Source organism: Pseudochaenichthys georgianus, chromosome 8, assembly GCF_902827115.2.
Source record: "Pseudochaenichthys georgianus chromosome 8, fPseGeo1.2, whole genome shotgun sequence".
Lineage (NCBI taxonomy): Eukaryota > Metazoa > Chordata > Actinopteri > Perciformes > Channichthyidae > Pseudochaenichthys > Pseudochaenichthys georgianus.
The window spans coordinates 18614196-18630641 of record NC_047510.2 but is presented as its reverse complement, the minus strand read 5'-3'; the positions used below and the strand labels follow the sequence as shown (position 1 = coordinate 18630641).

Genomic DNA, 16446 nt, shown 5'->3' with positions numbered 1-16446 from the left:
TGACATTAGTCATTTAGATAACTTGTGTCCTCAATTACCATGGGATTACTGAAACTACCATGAATTTAAGAAAATGGTAGAAATTAATCTAATCTGAATTTTAAAGCATTACTTTAGATCCCCTCCCTCTAAATATATCAATAAACATTAGAAAGTGATGCTCCTGACTACCATACAAGTTTAAGAAGATAATATTGGTTTTAAAGAATTCAAAGCTATAAATAAACAGCAACAGGCTCTTTAACCAAGGCACTGTTAGCCTAACATGTAAACTAGTTGTTCACACTAATCCTAATATTATCACTTAATATTAGCAAATTCTATTTTATTTTTTAAAACATATTGATGTAAATACATACACATATCGATTTGTTGTATACATTGCAAATCAAAACCTTTATTCACTAATAATTACCAAAAATCGTAGTTCAATCTCCTGTTATTAATGCATTCACATTGCCCGCCATGAACTTCCGGGGAACGATCCTCGTCTACATGAACCACGTGACGATAACCGTTTTTGGACTTCCGTTGTCGTAACTCTTCTATCGCGCTGGCGGTAGGTTAGGCAGGAGCCCAAGACAATTATAAAACTTGTCATTATTTCCGTACAGTTCAATTGGTTTTATTTTCATAAACGGTTATCAACCGTTAGTGCCAAAGCAGTAGGCTATAATATATTAATTACTGCTGTGTAGACTACAATCACTACTTGTTTAGCTAGCATAAACTCAACAAAGCTAGCGTTAGCTGGCTAACTGACGTTATTTTGCCGCTAAACTGCACGATATAAAACGGTGGTCTTCAAAGCGGATTTAATCCTCAATCACAATAATAATATTCAAAGTAATACTGGGCAAGTAATGGGCAACATTTACCGTTGATTGACGCGACATGTCAGCGGACTGGTAGCGACACGAACCGTTAGCCCCGCAGTCATCCGGTTCGACGTGACTATGGCTGTGACCATAGATATATATATAAACCTATGATATAAACCTGATATACACACTAGATGGCTCATGGGAGAATTTTTTTTTATGTTGGTTTGGTTCTTCTGATAAAGGTGTGAATATCTAAATAATATACCAACATATGCTATTGTCATTAGTTGTGTCCCTGTTCTTCAAGCTAAGGCATTGCTAAATTAACAACTCTTGGCTTACAGAGTGGTAACATGAGACCGATTTTTATATATAAAATATAAATGTATTTTAATTTTATAATTTATTTTAAATATTAACAATATAATAAAATAAATGGAAATATATACACCGGCAAATATTTAATATAAATACATTGTGTGTGTGTGTATATAGCTATTGCTTTATCTGATTAATGTTATTTTCATATGAAAGCCCATGATTATAAGTATGCAGTATCATAACTACATCTTTGATGTTTATAAAAAACCAAACCGTTTGAAAATTGGTTGAAAATTTAGCAAGCTATGGTTATTTAAATAGTAAACCATAATGTTATGAATGAGAGCACTGCCTGTAGAGAGATGGCGTGGCAACGTCGGTCTCCATTGGCCAGCAGCGCGGGTGACTCATCTCGTGTTTATATATCTATGGCTGTGACCAGAGCCATAGAGAGATAAGTATTAGTTTCTCTAGGGCTCTGGCTGTATAAGGTTGGAGAAGTCGTTATTCAATTTATTCTGGCTTCGTGTGATTAAAAGCAACACGATCATCGACCCGACGCTGTTGTTGTTGTTGTTGTTGTTGTTGTTGTTGTTGTTGTGAGCGCCGTAATGGGTGCCGTTGGGGAGCAAATCAGCGATGTAAACGGTGACGTCATGACGCAGCAGGGGCAGCTCTGGGGCGCCAGTGGGCGGTGTGTACAGAGCGGGAGCTGAAAAGGGAAACCGGAGCTGAACCAGAAAAGCGCTGGTGTGAAAGCCGCATGTGTGACTGACCCGAGTCTCGTCGTTCTGATAGCTCCGCCCCTTTGCTCCAACCCCCCTCGCTCCCCCCACATCTGCAGGTGAAAATTACTTTAGCGACACATTCATCGCAAGAAGTGTAGCAAAAGTCAAGACCGCAGATTCGTCGATTTATACTGCCACAGAGCAGATTCGTCAAGTTGTAATGACTGATTTGAGAGGGTTGTAATAGCCAAGTTGCAGTTGTAATGGAAAATATATTTAAAAAATATGTATTTTTCTGCAAGTGAACATTACATCACTAAGTTCATTTTTTTCCTACAAGCTACAACACTTTTTTCTTCTTCTGTGACTTCAAATTTGGTTCACAGTTACGTGGATATTTTATACAAGTGTACATTTGGTTCACAGTTACGTGCAAGTGTACATTTGGTTCACAGTTACGTGGATATTTTATACAAGTGTAAATGTGTGTCTGTAGCCTTTATTTAACCAGGTGAAGCCCCTTGAGATCAAAAGATCTCTTTTTCAAGGGTGACCTGCAATGTATGCACACAAGCTCAGTTTTTTTTTCTGCAAGTGCTCACATCAGGTTTTACACGCTCTCGCATTTTGCACCATATCTACCTTCATACTCTGACCGCTGCATAACTCCATTTCATGCAACTATTTGCTCATGTGGTGTAAAACCAATTTGCATTATCCCCACTGATACATGCACTCGTTCGAGCTCAATTTAACCTACATTGATCAGACTGTAGGCTACTATGATTGCTGCAATTGATTTCAATTTGACATCATCATTCACAAATGTGAAAGAAATGTCCTGCTGTAGCCTATTTATGGCACTTTAAGTTATATGGATATGGATTCAGATCATGAGATAAATATGACGATGTAAGTCATTCAACTTAGCATCACATTTCCAGCTTTTACAATACAGTGATGTAGCCAAACATTAATGCATTTACAACCATAGATATCATACATTCTTTTCAAAATATGCTAATAAAGAATTGGTACTTTTACATTAGGGAAATGTTAAAGCTGACATAATTAAAAGTTAATAATTAAAATAATAATTACATTCTTGTAGCGGAGCCCTGACATATATGGGAGGGGATCCCCTGGCCGCTTGCTCTGTTCCATCCGGACATTTTTCAACGTGACACATAACAAACGAAGCAGGGTGTGCGTTAGGAAGAACAACAGTGTCAGACCTTCAAGTTAATTTCAGTTAAAGTATTATTTGTTCAGGTATTCATGTATGGCAGACATGAATGCCCTTGCAACCAGCTAACCGTTACTGCTCGGTCTAGGGTTACATCTCGCAGTCTCTCAGCTAACGTGAAGTTAGCTAGAATGCTAGCACTATGTTCAACCCATTAGCCGGTTTACCAGATAACCGACAATCCATGTACAGTCAGTCACAAAACAGCGTGTACAAATCTGGCGACAGAACCAGCCCTATTAGCGTCATACTGGTAAGCTCTGGCAGCAGAGGGAACAAACTACTTTTCCGATATCCCTTCCAAAGAGTGGCTGAATGTCCGTCATCTCTGACAGGTAGGTGTAGCACAAGCTAGGTTAACATTAACCAGCAATCCTTAGTTCATCTCCTAAATACTTTATTTAAGAAATACACTCTGCCTGAGGTCTCACTTTCACATAATGACACATTTACAAAGCACTGTCAACGTTACAATTATCCCCCAACATAAAATCACAGCCCTGCAACATATGATGTCTGTAATGCTAACACTAAGAAAAGTGTGACTGTAATTTATTTCAGGAAGGGATGTCATGGCCCGCAATGACAACTTTTTCTGTTGTTATGCATTTGTTGTTGTACTTGTTTGTGCTTAGTAAACTGTAATTTACCTATTCGCTCAAATTGAGTGTCATTTTGTAGTTCTTGTTAGTTTGCCCACACCCTGATGAGTCTGAGATCTGACTTTTATGTAAAACTTTCATATCAAAGCTTTCACGGCAACATATGGAAACCTTGGGGTAGTTCCTAAATTATTTCGTAAATACTGGAAAACTGCTTAAGCAAAGAACCCAAGTGGTCACACATAACAACAGAAATAAAGACTCAACCAAGAACTATAGCTTTGTTATTTAAACATCTTGTTTTTAGGGCTCTGTCGAACTATAGCATTGTTATTTAATCTCCACCCATGTATTTCTAATTGGCTTTAATAATCTTGTGAACTAATATAATATCATTTATTTCCACAAGCAAAACAGCGAAGTCCATATGCTCTGAACACAACCGGGGAAGGTCTTGACGATCAGGATGGTGATTCAAGGTATTTTATCGGTCTTCATTTAATATTACAGGTCTTTTTTTAATGCATTATTAAGAACATACAGACACAAAACCCATTCTAAGATCCACATTCACACCAAATGTCATTAGTTCTTTCCTCCATTTTGCATTGGATCTTATTTTATATGTTCAAGAAAGTTGTCATAGTTTTCAAGAGGAATTAAGGCCTTGCAGCCCCATAATCATTTACATTTATAGAATTGAGTTTCATAAAGCTTTTTTAATAAAAAAAAAGCTTTATGGCTGGTACTGCAAAATATGCTCACAATGTTTCTAAATGTCCCTTGAAATGTTTCATATCACCAGCTGCGGTTTAAATAGGCTCACTTATCTGTACTGGTAATAAACACAAGCCTGTAAACCTTCACTTAAGATGAATAAAGAAACTAATACAGTGTATCATGAATCCCATTGTATTCATCTTATCCATTTTGTATTCGTGAAATAAAAGATAAAGGGTTGACTTTTTTTATCCACTGAGGAAAAGAAGAGGAAAACTCAAGTCAGGTTGATCCATGTTCAGATCAGTCGACAGCTAAGTCATGTATTCCACTGTGGTTAATGGTAAGAAGGAAATTATAAAGTGAAAACAAATTAAAGTTATGAGATTCAATTATTTAACGCATTCAAAGGACTCTGTTATATAGCCACAATTAGACAATGAACATTTAAGTGTTAAAACTGAATAATTTGACATAACAGAAAATAGTGAGAGAAGAGTGAGATATGGTTAAATATATCCCGCAGTGTGTTGGACACCAGCAATATAAGATTCAGGTTAGGTGTTAGAGTTGTCCTCTGAGCTTTTCACGATTCACGGCTGTGCTTTTAGTACTGACTGTTTTATTCAGCATTTAGTTTTCGTCATGCTTTTACTTAATGGATGGTAATGCTGGCCCCTCATTGGTTGGCAGAAGTTACTTTGGTCACAGGGTGTTAGAAGCAGATTATTACAATTATGTTTTATTAATTCAGCTCACTGACCATGACGAGATAAATCGGTCAGACCTTTTTTGTCTTGGGCTCAGTTTTCCCTACTGAAGAACAGGTTTTTATACGAGTTACATTTTTACAGCTTTACAAAAATATTTGACCTTAATGACCCTTGAGTGAGTATTATATGTTACTGTGTGCGGGTTTTTTTTTTTTTTTAATATCGTCCCTGTAGAGGGATATGAATCTTTGTTTTAGTGACCATTTTACAATGGTTTTCTGAAATATGTTGCTCTCTTCTTTTATAACACACATGAGTGAGTATTATACTCACTCAAGTCAAGGGTCATAGTAGGTAAATAATATATACTGGGATGAGAAAATTAAAGTAGCACAACCTAATCTTATAAACTTATTTTGACTTTAAATTATTATTAGCAGCCATTTGGAACCAGAGTTAAGCTGATTCAGTAGATTTATGAACATCGTTTTTGTCTTATGTAAGACCCGGCCGTATCAGTTTAAAGTCATACACTAGCAGCTTTACAAAGACCAGTATAAGTGGTGTTCATTATATATGTGGCTGGTTATAAGTCACTGCTTACACTAGTTTATCTTTCTGAGGAATGTTTACAGTTTAGGTGTCTTCATGAACATTTGTATTTGGCTTTAAAGATCACTTATTCTAAAGTGGAGGTTGTATGAGCTACTTTTCCATAGTCAGTGTATATCGTCAGTAGATGGCGGTTGGCCGGCCCCCAGTTTGGAGAAACCAGCTCGTAAGCAATGCATTAAACTGCTGTGGACTTGCAGCATATTTAACCCACGTAAAAACTCAGTTTGAAAGGATGCTTTTTAAGAAATATTGCCACACTTTACCTTACCATCAGACGGAAAACTGAAGCCACTATCTATGCTCTCCCCTAGCCGCCTCCTTCATTGGAAAAAGTATTTCAAACTATTTTTAGCTTTCAGATCACAGACGTTTTTTAGTCTACAGATGCCTTGATTGGTTTGTGTTATTGTGTGACTTGTGGTGTGTGTTGTGTGACATGGGGTGACATTTTTTGTAACACCAAAGTCAAAATAACACAAACAACCAATAGAGGCAGCAGCAGAGCAGCAACTCCTGTGTTCTGTGAGGTACAAATAAAGCCTTTCTCAAAGGATTCTGGTGACTTTGAGAGATAACTAACGACTAATAGATATCAGCTTCAGCTCCCCAATAGAAAGGGCGGTCTCACGGCAAGCTAAAGCAGCACAAGTGATTCCTGAAAAGTCTGTAAAACCAAATATGAGATCAAATAAAAATACTCAATCAATGTCCGAGCAAAGTTAACATTCTCTTAGATAACCAGCACGACCGTAAACCACATCATTAAAAAAACATTTATTTATATACATTCCTTTGCTTTCTGGCCCTAACTCCTGCCTGTTTCTCTAAACTGTGGACAAGCTGACCGCCATCTACTGCGGGCGTATGGATATGTACCTCACACAGCTACACTCCAAAATCTCCAAATAATCCCTTTATCTGACATGTTTCAACATGAATCAAATAAGGTTCGGTCAGGGTAAACTGGTGTTTGCTCGAATCGGGCGGTGGTGGCGAAGTCGATAGGGACTTGGCTTGGCAACTGGAAGGTCACCAGTTCAAGTCCCGGCAAGACCAAGTGCTACCGAGGTGTCCCTGAGCAAGGCACCGTTCCCCACACTGCTCCCCGGGCGCCTTTCAAAATGGCAGCACACTGCTCCTAACACTAGGATGGGTCAAATGCAGAGCAACAATTTCCCCACGAGGGATTAATAAAAGTCCATCTTAATCTTAATCTTAAAAAGAAGACCAGCCTTTTCACATCACAGTGTCACATGTTTGTTCGGGTTGTTTTGATGTCCATTTTATGCATTCAGCCCAACTGTGTGTTGCATTTTCCCTTTTGTTTGCTTTTTTTCTTCTTTTTGATGGCCCAATTCCCATTTCAGAGAACAATCTCCACTAACTGACGAACAGTTGGTAGCAGGGTAAGACCAAATCATTCTAAACCACTTTCCTTCGCTTAGATCACCCCTGTCTTTTTTTATCCCCTTCTTTCCTTTTTGTGTCCTGTACGGATCCCCAACCCTGATCTAAGTCAAATCCTTGTGGTGTATTAGTAGCAGATCCAGTGAATCAGAGCCTTGATTAATTCAGAATTGCATTTGTTCTCCTCTTTTATCAACAAAAAATAAAGAAATCCAATAGTTAGACAGTTTAATTAACCTTTTAATTCACATTGATTACATTTCCTGTAGTATGAAGACTCATTACCAAACACAATATAAATCAAATGCAATACAGTCGCTGCTACACAATCTTTTTCAATTGTGTTGCTGAGGTAAGTCTTTTATGTGTTTAATTTTTCTTGAAGTTAACGCCTTGATTTTTGTCCCTTTGATTTCAGCATGAGTAACTTAAGTCAAGCCAGCATGTGTCTTTCACATTCTTCTTTCATACAGCGACTTCACTGTTTCTGCAAGGTGGCCTCTTCCTCTTTCCTCCTCTCCAGTAGCACCACAAGATATTTCATTTCTACTGTCATTGATCGATTACATTACAGACATCTGATAAACGCAGCCCGTCTTATAGACAGGATAGTGAAAACATTTAAACCAACAGCTAATTTAGACTTTCTTACGTGTCTCAGCTGTTCCTGTGCTTTGACCCCTGATCCCACTTTTTCTAATTGAGTCTTTTCTTCCTTCTTTAAGGTTCTCCGACATCATCCTCGCCACCATCCTGGCCACCAAATCTGATATATGTGGTAAGAAGTTTGAACTGAAGATAGACAATGTTCGATTCGTGGGTCACCCTACGCTCCTTCAGCACCCTCCCATCATTCAGGTAAGGAACACAATGTGTCTCAATAAAGTTATTCTGGATTTAAACTTTTAGTGTAAACAAGGTGTAAACAAATAATCAAACCAATCTTAAATAAGGCAATCATCATTAATTATTAAATAAATGCTGAAAAATGGCAACTTTGTTAGCCTGTTCTTTGGTACATGATAGTGTCTGTATAGGTTTGCCTCTGCGCTGATCAGCAATCCTATATCCTCCCATCTTTATTAGACACCAAGGATTTACAATATCAATAAAAAAGTGCCATTCTTAATATTATTACTGTAATATGTTTCTTGCCTTCGGTCTTGATGGCAATTTCCATTATCAACGAGCCTCAACATATTTGCTTTAAACTTTAGCATGATGGTCTCTGAACATCAGCGCTCCCCCTGTTGGCACTTCTCTGTGACAATGAAAACAACAACAATGTGAAAAACAATGCACTACAAATAACATTATATTAACAACTGCCTCTCTGAAAATAACTGGAACAACTTGCATTACACTGAATTTAAATCCAACTACACCTCCCGTTCTTGACTTATCAGAATGAGTCAAGGCTCAATTCACAGTAAACATTTCACGTTTTTAAAAAGGTTGTTTTGTTGCAGAGATTTGGTCTGCCGTGGTATAACATTTGCTTGTGCACATTTTATTTTTTATATATTTGTGAATGTAACTGTTTTTTTAAACTAAGTTGATATGTATACATTTTGATGCTGTAGAGATGTTCACTTTACATTTTTTATGTAAATAGTTTCTTTCAAGCATCTTGTGAAAAAAATGCTTTTCTGTCCAAAGGTTTCTAAGACAGATCCTTCCCCTAAGAGAGAAATGCCTACGATGATCTTGTTTAACGTGGTGTTTGCACTGAGGGTAGGTAAAACACATCATTTCGATTTGAATATTAATCGTTGAGCCGTCTGCTCTAGATTTTAAATAAACTGTGCATACATGTTAATATTCACAATACAGATCTAATATATACATTTTTAATTAACACACAATGAAGTTGGCTGGCTGAGGGTGGGAGACCAATATGAGTGTTAATCTATGTGTGCTGTGGATGGGAGGGGTGGGAGTGATAATATTCCTGTTACTCTATCTATCTGAGAGAGCATGGGAACTCAGAGGGAAGGGGCCGATGGGAACACAACGTGCTCCTCCCATGCTGAGTCACTGTACACAGAAAGACAGTACAGCTGAGGGGGCGAAAAGTGCTTAGTCATGTTTAGTCAATGCCATCTACCGAGCTACTGTGGTAGTTACCCTGGATATCAGCTGTTAGGGAGTGTATTTGTACATGTTTTTTGATCAAATATATATTCATCATGGGGGGATCATTTTTGTGTATACATTTGCACAATATGGAACCATTTACAATTCAATGGATTGACAATGTAATTAAGTATACCCATTTAATTATTTGTATTGTTAATTCCTGAAGATAACCCTTTTTATTTTTAGATGTACTGCAATTCATATCAAATGATGGCAAAGAGACATTGTTGGTCACTGAGCACTCCTTTTATATATTTTGTCCATCCTCATTTACATACCTGAACAAAATATTATAATTACTTCTTAGTACAACACAACCTCCAGACTTCTGAACTACCAAAGACATGAGGCAATAGCTTTTTAGACATAGTCTGAAGAATATATGTATATATTTATCATATAAGTATAATTAGAATGTTGCCTTTCATTCATATATTTAAATTGTTCTCTTAGTGTGTTACCAGCTAAGATCTTTACGCCACATAAAAAAGTTCAAAAGTAATTTAAATATTAGGGATTATACATGTTTGACAGTTTATTCAAATCCATTTGATATGGTTACATTACATTAGGGCTGCTCAATTCATCGTATTTTAATCGCGATTACGATTATGGCTTGCAACGATTACGAAAACAATCGAAATAAAAAACGATTATTTTTTATTATTACCTTTTTTTTTAATAATTTTTTTTTTTATTGGTTTTTCAGTTGAATTATACTTAAAGTTCAGGGTAATCAACTGTTAAAAACATACTGTTCAAATGTTTTTTCTCCAATAAATGGGTGTTTTCAAAGTCAATGAATAATCGCATTTCATAATCGCAATTACAATTATTGACCCAAATAATCGAGATTATGATTTTTGCCATAATCGAGCAGCCCTACATTACATTGCATTTAGCTGACGCTTTTATCCAAAGCAACTTACAATAAGTGACCAAGTTACCAATAATGACTAATTAAATAACATAAACCCATGACTGTTAATTGATGATGGGGTGTTATTTATGATTTTATTTTCTCTCTCTTATACCGATAAAATGACATAATATATTTACACAACATATGTAAAAAAAAAAATGTATATACCCAACATACAGAGGTTCAAAAATGAAGGACATCATAGGTTATTATTAAGTTGGAAAGGTATGACATGTTTCTGACTAAAGACAATATTTCCAAAACGTCTTCCTCTGTCTTTGCTCTCTGCAGGCGAACGCGGACCCGTCCGTCCTCAGCTGCATGCACAACCTGTCGCGCCGCATCGCCATCGCCCTGCAGCACGAGGAGCGCCGCTGCCAGTACCTGACCAGGGAGGCCAAACTGATGCTGGCCATCCAGGACGAGATCACCACCATGACTGAGAGTGAGGTCCACACGTCACACACCTCACTGCTGACAGAGATGTAGCTCGTCACATGATTAACACTTTGATTATGTTCGGGCTGCCAATTAAATGCCAGACAATAGTGAAACATTGAAAAGTCCAAGGTGATGTTTATAAATGTATTAATATAATATACAATAGAGAAAAGAGAGACATCTCTATAATTGAGTTTGTTTTGCATAAAAATGACTTGAACAATTAATTGATTGTCAGACAAAGTTGCAGATTGTTTTTCGTTCTCTGGAATTAAGATTGCAGATCAAGCTAATGTACTATGGTTAAGATTAGAACATTTATTTTGACAATTTTCTCTGTCTTTCTGGAATTTAGCAGAAGCAAGCCCCCAGTCCCCTTTTAGGCAAATTCTTCCCAAATGTAAACTAGCCAGAGACCTGAAGGAGGCTTATGACAGGTGTGTGCATTATGTTCTTCTTATCATGCAGATTGTATGTATACTGTATGGCTCATACGTAAAATTCTAATACTCATGTACAACATGTCAGCCTCTGTACAACAGGTGTGGTGCGTCTGCACATTAACAACTGGCTGGAGGTGAGCTTCTGTTTACCACATAAGATCCACAGGATTGGCGGCAACCACATCCCCCCCGAGGCCTTAGAGCGCAGCCTTAAGGCTATAAGGTTTGTGTGTTCTTTTAATGTGCAGAATGAAAGGTTTCTACCCTCTATGTGGGTTAAAACTTTTCAAATATCACTTTTGGCAACACTTCAATCATCATTGTGAAACTGAAAATGGCCTATCATAAATAAACACATACCCCACCCAAAGTCCCCCTTCTCAAAGCATACACACATGTAGGAAGTGTTAGGTTAATACCCAAAAGGCCTTTTCTTTTTAAAACTATTTCAAACAATTGCCACATTTGTATTCACTATATAAAACATTTATAAAATGTACTTTTAATTGCAAATATAGGTTCCTTCTTTTCTGCCCTCAAAAAAGCAACTATTGCAAGAAGAGAAAATGTGTGGTCCCCGAAAGCAGCAGCTTATTCATTGTTAATTTCACAAGGCTAGTCATGCAAAGCTTCAAAATGAGTTTGTTATTGTCAGTTTAGAAAACTCATGACTCTATCTCACTGACTACCTAAAGTCAGTCAGCATGCAAAGACATATACATGACTACCAAGTAGCCTAGGATTCTAACAATCCCCTTTCATCTGTGTTGTTTGAATAGACTATGCAGTATACATATATATATATACAAATGTTGTTAGTCACAGAGGGCCCACAAAATATTGTCTTGCAAGAAGTTGCAGTTCCTAAAAACTGAGAGTATAATCCCCCATCAGTGTGTAATGTGTAAGGGGAATTGTTTTCTCTAAAGGCCGATTAAAGGCTAAGTTTTATGAGTGACTTACTATTCAAAGCATCCAAAGTAAACGTCATGTTTTCTTTTGTTTGTTTGTAGCCGTTATTTAACCAGGTGAAAGCCCCTTGAGATCAAAAGATCTCTTTTAAAGGGTGACCTGCAGGACATTAGTTACACATGTAACATAAAAACAACAGAACAACAATAAGGATGACATACAACATAATGTACAGGGTACAGTTTACAAATCTATTTACAGTGACAGGTACCATGAGTATCAAACAGCATGTCACCCAGCCGAGTTTTAAAATGATGCAGGGGAACCAAAGTGCTCAGTTTTAAACATGTTTGCAGACTGTTCCAATTTAGTGGAGCTGCACATCTAAAAGCTTTCTTCCTTAAGACAGTCCTAGCACTTGGTACATTTAATAATTCTTTGGAACATACTGCCCCCTATTGATACTTCATCATACTACATCAGAGTTGAGATCTTTTATTTCTGCCTTTTGACACTGCACAGGCTGAAAATGGTGCTCTGCTGAAAGATGATTTAATTTTCACTGAATCCGACACTCTGTTGTTCTGTGGACTGGCTCTAAAGCAGCTCCCTCTGGCTTCTATTGAGGACCCAGTCTTGGCCTCTAACGAAAAGGTCTGTTGATACATCATGTGCTCTGCTCCTTCAGGCCCTACCATGCCCTGCTGCTGCTGGAGAGTGAGAAGGCGCTGCTGAACCAGCTTCCTCTGGACTGCTCGCCTGCGATGGTGCGCCTCATCAAAACCTGCTCAGCGGTGAAGAACCTGCAGCAGCTGGCACAGGATGCTGACCTGGCCTTACTGCAGGTGGAGAACAGTAGCACTGCCTGCATCATTCACCACTGCACTCTACAACACAATATGTCTTTTTCTGATCCCACAGGGCATAACATAAGATGTACCTTCTACTAATTAAAAAATGTGTATAACCATTTAATTATAACCCACACAAGGTGTAATTAAAGGTATAAATGTTGTGTTTCATGTAGGAGAATCAAAGCTGATGATGAAATAGGATGTATGTGCCACAGTTTGCTAAACATTTTTTTTAAAAAGTGCAACGCTGGAGCGATATCATACTGCATATCTGAGAAATTAAAATATGTACCATTCAAAGTTGTTTACCCAGAAAGGTGTTAAAGGTGTCTTACTGCCATCTAGTGGACAATATGTGTATATTCAAAGACAATCTAAAACCACCAGTATAAGAAGTGCTTATATCTTCCTTCTTCATTTGTTTTTCATTTGCAAACCATATTTTTGTTTATTGTCTGATTTCACATTGCTAATAATATTTGCAAATGAATTTCCCTCAGATCTTTCAAATTGCTGCTCACTTGGTTTATTGGGGCAAAGCGATCATCATCTACCCGCTGTGTGAGAACAACGTCTACATGCTGTCTCCTCACGCCAACATCAGCCTGTGAGTGTTCAATGATTACTGTTGATCTAATAATAATATAGTTAATAATAATAATAATTGCTGAGCACTCACCTGTGCCATCGCCTCCTACATTGGTACAAAAACTAATCTAATCTTTATTTTTTGTTGATTCAGATTTGTACTTGCACCTTAAGATTTGTTATGAAATTACTGGATCGGGCCATTGGCAGAACATGTCATTTTCTTCTATACACACAATATCTTTACATTCAAATAGCCTTTTCTTTTACACCATTGTTTTAAAAGCTACTTTAATGGGAAATCTTGCTGTTAATGTATCGTAATGTCGGCCTTCTCTCTCTGGATAGATACTCATCATTGGCTGAGCAGTTTGCTCAGCAGTTTCCTGGTCATGATCTACCCTCGATGTTAGCCAAGTTCTCTCTGCCTGTCTCTCTGGCCGAGTTTAGAAATCCCCTGGAAGCTCTCGCACAGGAGGTAGGTCTATCGTACAATAACAAATACAAAGCCAACATCCCCACGCCTTCACACAGTAATAAACATCAAGCCCTACAAAAACAAATAGTATTTAATGAATACATTTTTTAAAGTCTGACAGTCCCCCAGTCTTCTTTTAAAGAGCTGAACAATATAAACATAATTAGAAAATAACTGTAATGTTTCCATTTTTAAAAACATTAACATATTTAGATTGAAGAATAATAGTGAACATAATAAAAATAATTTTTTTATAACAAAATAGAAGTACAATGAAAGCATCCCGGTAAATATCTAGTATATAAAGGGCTTTTTCTGTAAAGGTATACGCTGCGTTGTAAGAGCAGAACCATCTGCTGTTCTCCTCCGACCCGTGTTGTTTTGGCATAGCTGCTTGAGCGTCGGCGCTGAATAATAAATGGAACAGGGACATCAGCTCCAACGTCTGCAGCCTCTATTTTTCACGAGAACAAGATCAGAGCCAGGGCGCTTTATTTTGGCTCTATTTTTGAGCTAGTGTGGTACCAGTGGCGGATTTAAAATATTTGACCCGGTTAGGGACATCAGTCTGCTCAGCTTTTCTTGTTCTGTGTTTCTCCTCCTCCAGGCCCAGCTGATCCAGATGGTGGTGTGGATGCTTCAGCGCCGCCTCCTCATCCAGCTGCACACCTACGTCTGCCTGTTGGTTCCTCCCAGCGAAGATGAGCCTGGCTTGAAGGATGAAGATCTTCCACTGGCTTCCCGAGTAGGGGGCCGCAGCCTCAGCACCCCGAGCGCCCTCAGTTTCGGTTCCCCTAGTATGTCGTCACTCAGCCCCCTCCTGACTAACCCTTAGTGCTATGACAAGGCAATAGATAATCAATGATTGTCTGTGTGCTTCCTCTTCATAGCCAGCAGTGATGACATGACCCTCACCAGTCCCAGTATGGACAACTCCAGTGCAGAGCTGCTGCCCGGGGGGGACTCTCCGCTCAACAAGAGAATGACGGAGACGCTGCTCGCCAGCCTGTCGGAGCACGAGAGGCAGGTTATCCTAAACATCCCTGCTGCACAAAATCCGGAGGATCTGAGGATGTTTGCGAGGTATTTAGACCCAAGCCAAAGCATATGTTGTGTTTTTTATCAGTGCATTAAACTCTTCTCAGCTCTATGCTTAGATTAAAGACACTCCACAGCCTGTCTGAGACAAAGATTGACAGACTTCAATTCATTAATATTGAACAGTCTGACACCGATTGCGACCAAGGTTTTATTCAACCAATCTCAAACATTGTGAATAAACGCACACAATCGCAGCTGTTGCCCCATCTTAAAGGTCCCAAACACATGGGATATGTTTTAGTGGGGATTAAGTGAGAGAATAAGAAGTTGTATTAATTGCATTCAAAGAATATTAGAACATTTAATTGGAAATGATCAGCTGGGTAGTTAAAGGTGGGGTAGGTAAGTTTCAGAAACCGGCTTGAGATACACTTTTTGCTATATTCCATGGAATGCTCTTAACTTCCCGATAGCAATGAATATCTTAAGTGCTTTGACAAAAAATCCATAAAAGAATTTCATCTGTAGAAGCCATAATACTGTAAAAAGTACAAACAATTGGATGGCCTACCTGCCTGTCAGCCTTCCATCGGGGCACAAACTTATCTCGTGCCCTCATTGGTCATGTGCGCGTTCGTGTGTGTTGGAGGAGGGGCTCTATAAGGAAGTGGCAGATTTTCTCCGGTTGTGTATTTTCAAATTCTAGCGATCTCGAGCTGGTTTCTCAAACGTACCTACCCCACCTTTAAGAGCAGTTGCCAGCTGTAGGTTCTGTCCATGTTCAAAACAGGAAATGTCTAGAGGAGTAAAGAAAATTTTTGTATTTACCCAGTTGATGATTCAATAAAACTGTTCTGCCTGTTATGTTGACTGTTTCCAGGCTGCTGCACTATTTCCGGGGACATCATCACCTGGAAGAGATCATGTACAACGAGAACATGAGGCGCTCGCAGCTCAAGACCATGTTTGACAAGTTCCGCAGTGTCCTTGTGGTGACCAACCATGAAGATCCCATTATTTCAATCTTTCAGTGCCCCATGGAGTAATGGCTCGGGGACAGTGTGCAGAAGATGTCTGTTAGTGAGCCTGATGTGCTCACAGCGAAGTGCTATATTACTCAACAATGTTGTTTTCAAATGAACTGATTGTTGAATGAATTATCGCAGATTTACATAATTTGTTTTCCCTTATGAGCCAAATGTTTGTTTACAATATTAAATTATTTTGTACATAACAGATATGCCTCAACTCAGATTATTTTGCATAGTTGTTTAACCCCTGCATGTCCCAGATGTGTTAGATAATCTGTGCCGACCACAGAGCGGCACACTGCGTAACGATCATTCCAGACCTCCTGCTCCCCCTACTCTGCAATCCCAGAGGTGAGGAGAAAAAAAAGCAAGAAAGTGAAGACTCTAAACATCAAACAGGCTGTTTCTGCTTTGAGAGAAA

General features: G+C 38.4%; 1 protein-coding gene across 3 annotated transcripts; it reads left to right on the top strand.

The window, feature by feature from the left end:
- The first annotated feature begins 3044 nt into the window (after window positions 1-3044).
- nprl3 (NPR3-like, GATOR1 complex subunit) lies at window positions 3045-16369 on the top strand. Of its 3 annotated transcripts, none has more exons than XM_034089353.2 (14): window positions 3045-3454; window positions 4131-4200; window positions 7137-7175; window positions 7902-8034; window positions 8836-8910; window positions 10529-10682; window positions 11037-11115; window positions 11207-11344; window positions 12722-12878; window positions 13388-13494; window positions 13824-13953; window positions 14561-14750; window positions 14844-15036; window positions 15875-16369. In XM_034089353.2, the coding sequence occupies exons 1-14, from the start codon at window positions 3262-3264 to the stop codon at window positions 16038-16040; spliced, it is 1824 nt and encodes a 607-aa protein (XP_033945244.1). In that variant the 5' UTR covers window positions 3045-3261; the 3' UTR covers window positions 16041-16369. The 3 variants fall into 3 exon arrangements, with proteins under 3 accessions (XP_033945244.1, XP_033945243.1, XP_033945245.1); XM_034089352.2 differs by having other exon boundaries at window positions 11034-11115; XM_034089354.2 differs by lacking the exon at window positions 7137-7175 and having other exon boundaries at window positions 11034-11115; window positions 15875-16367.
- The last annotated feature ends 77 nt before the right edge of the window (window positions 16370-16446 follow it).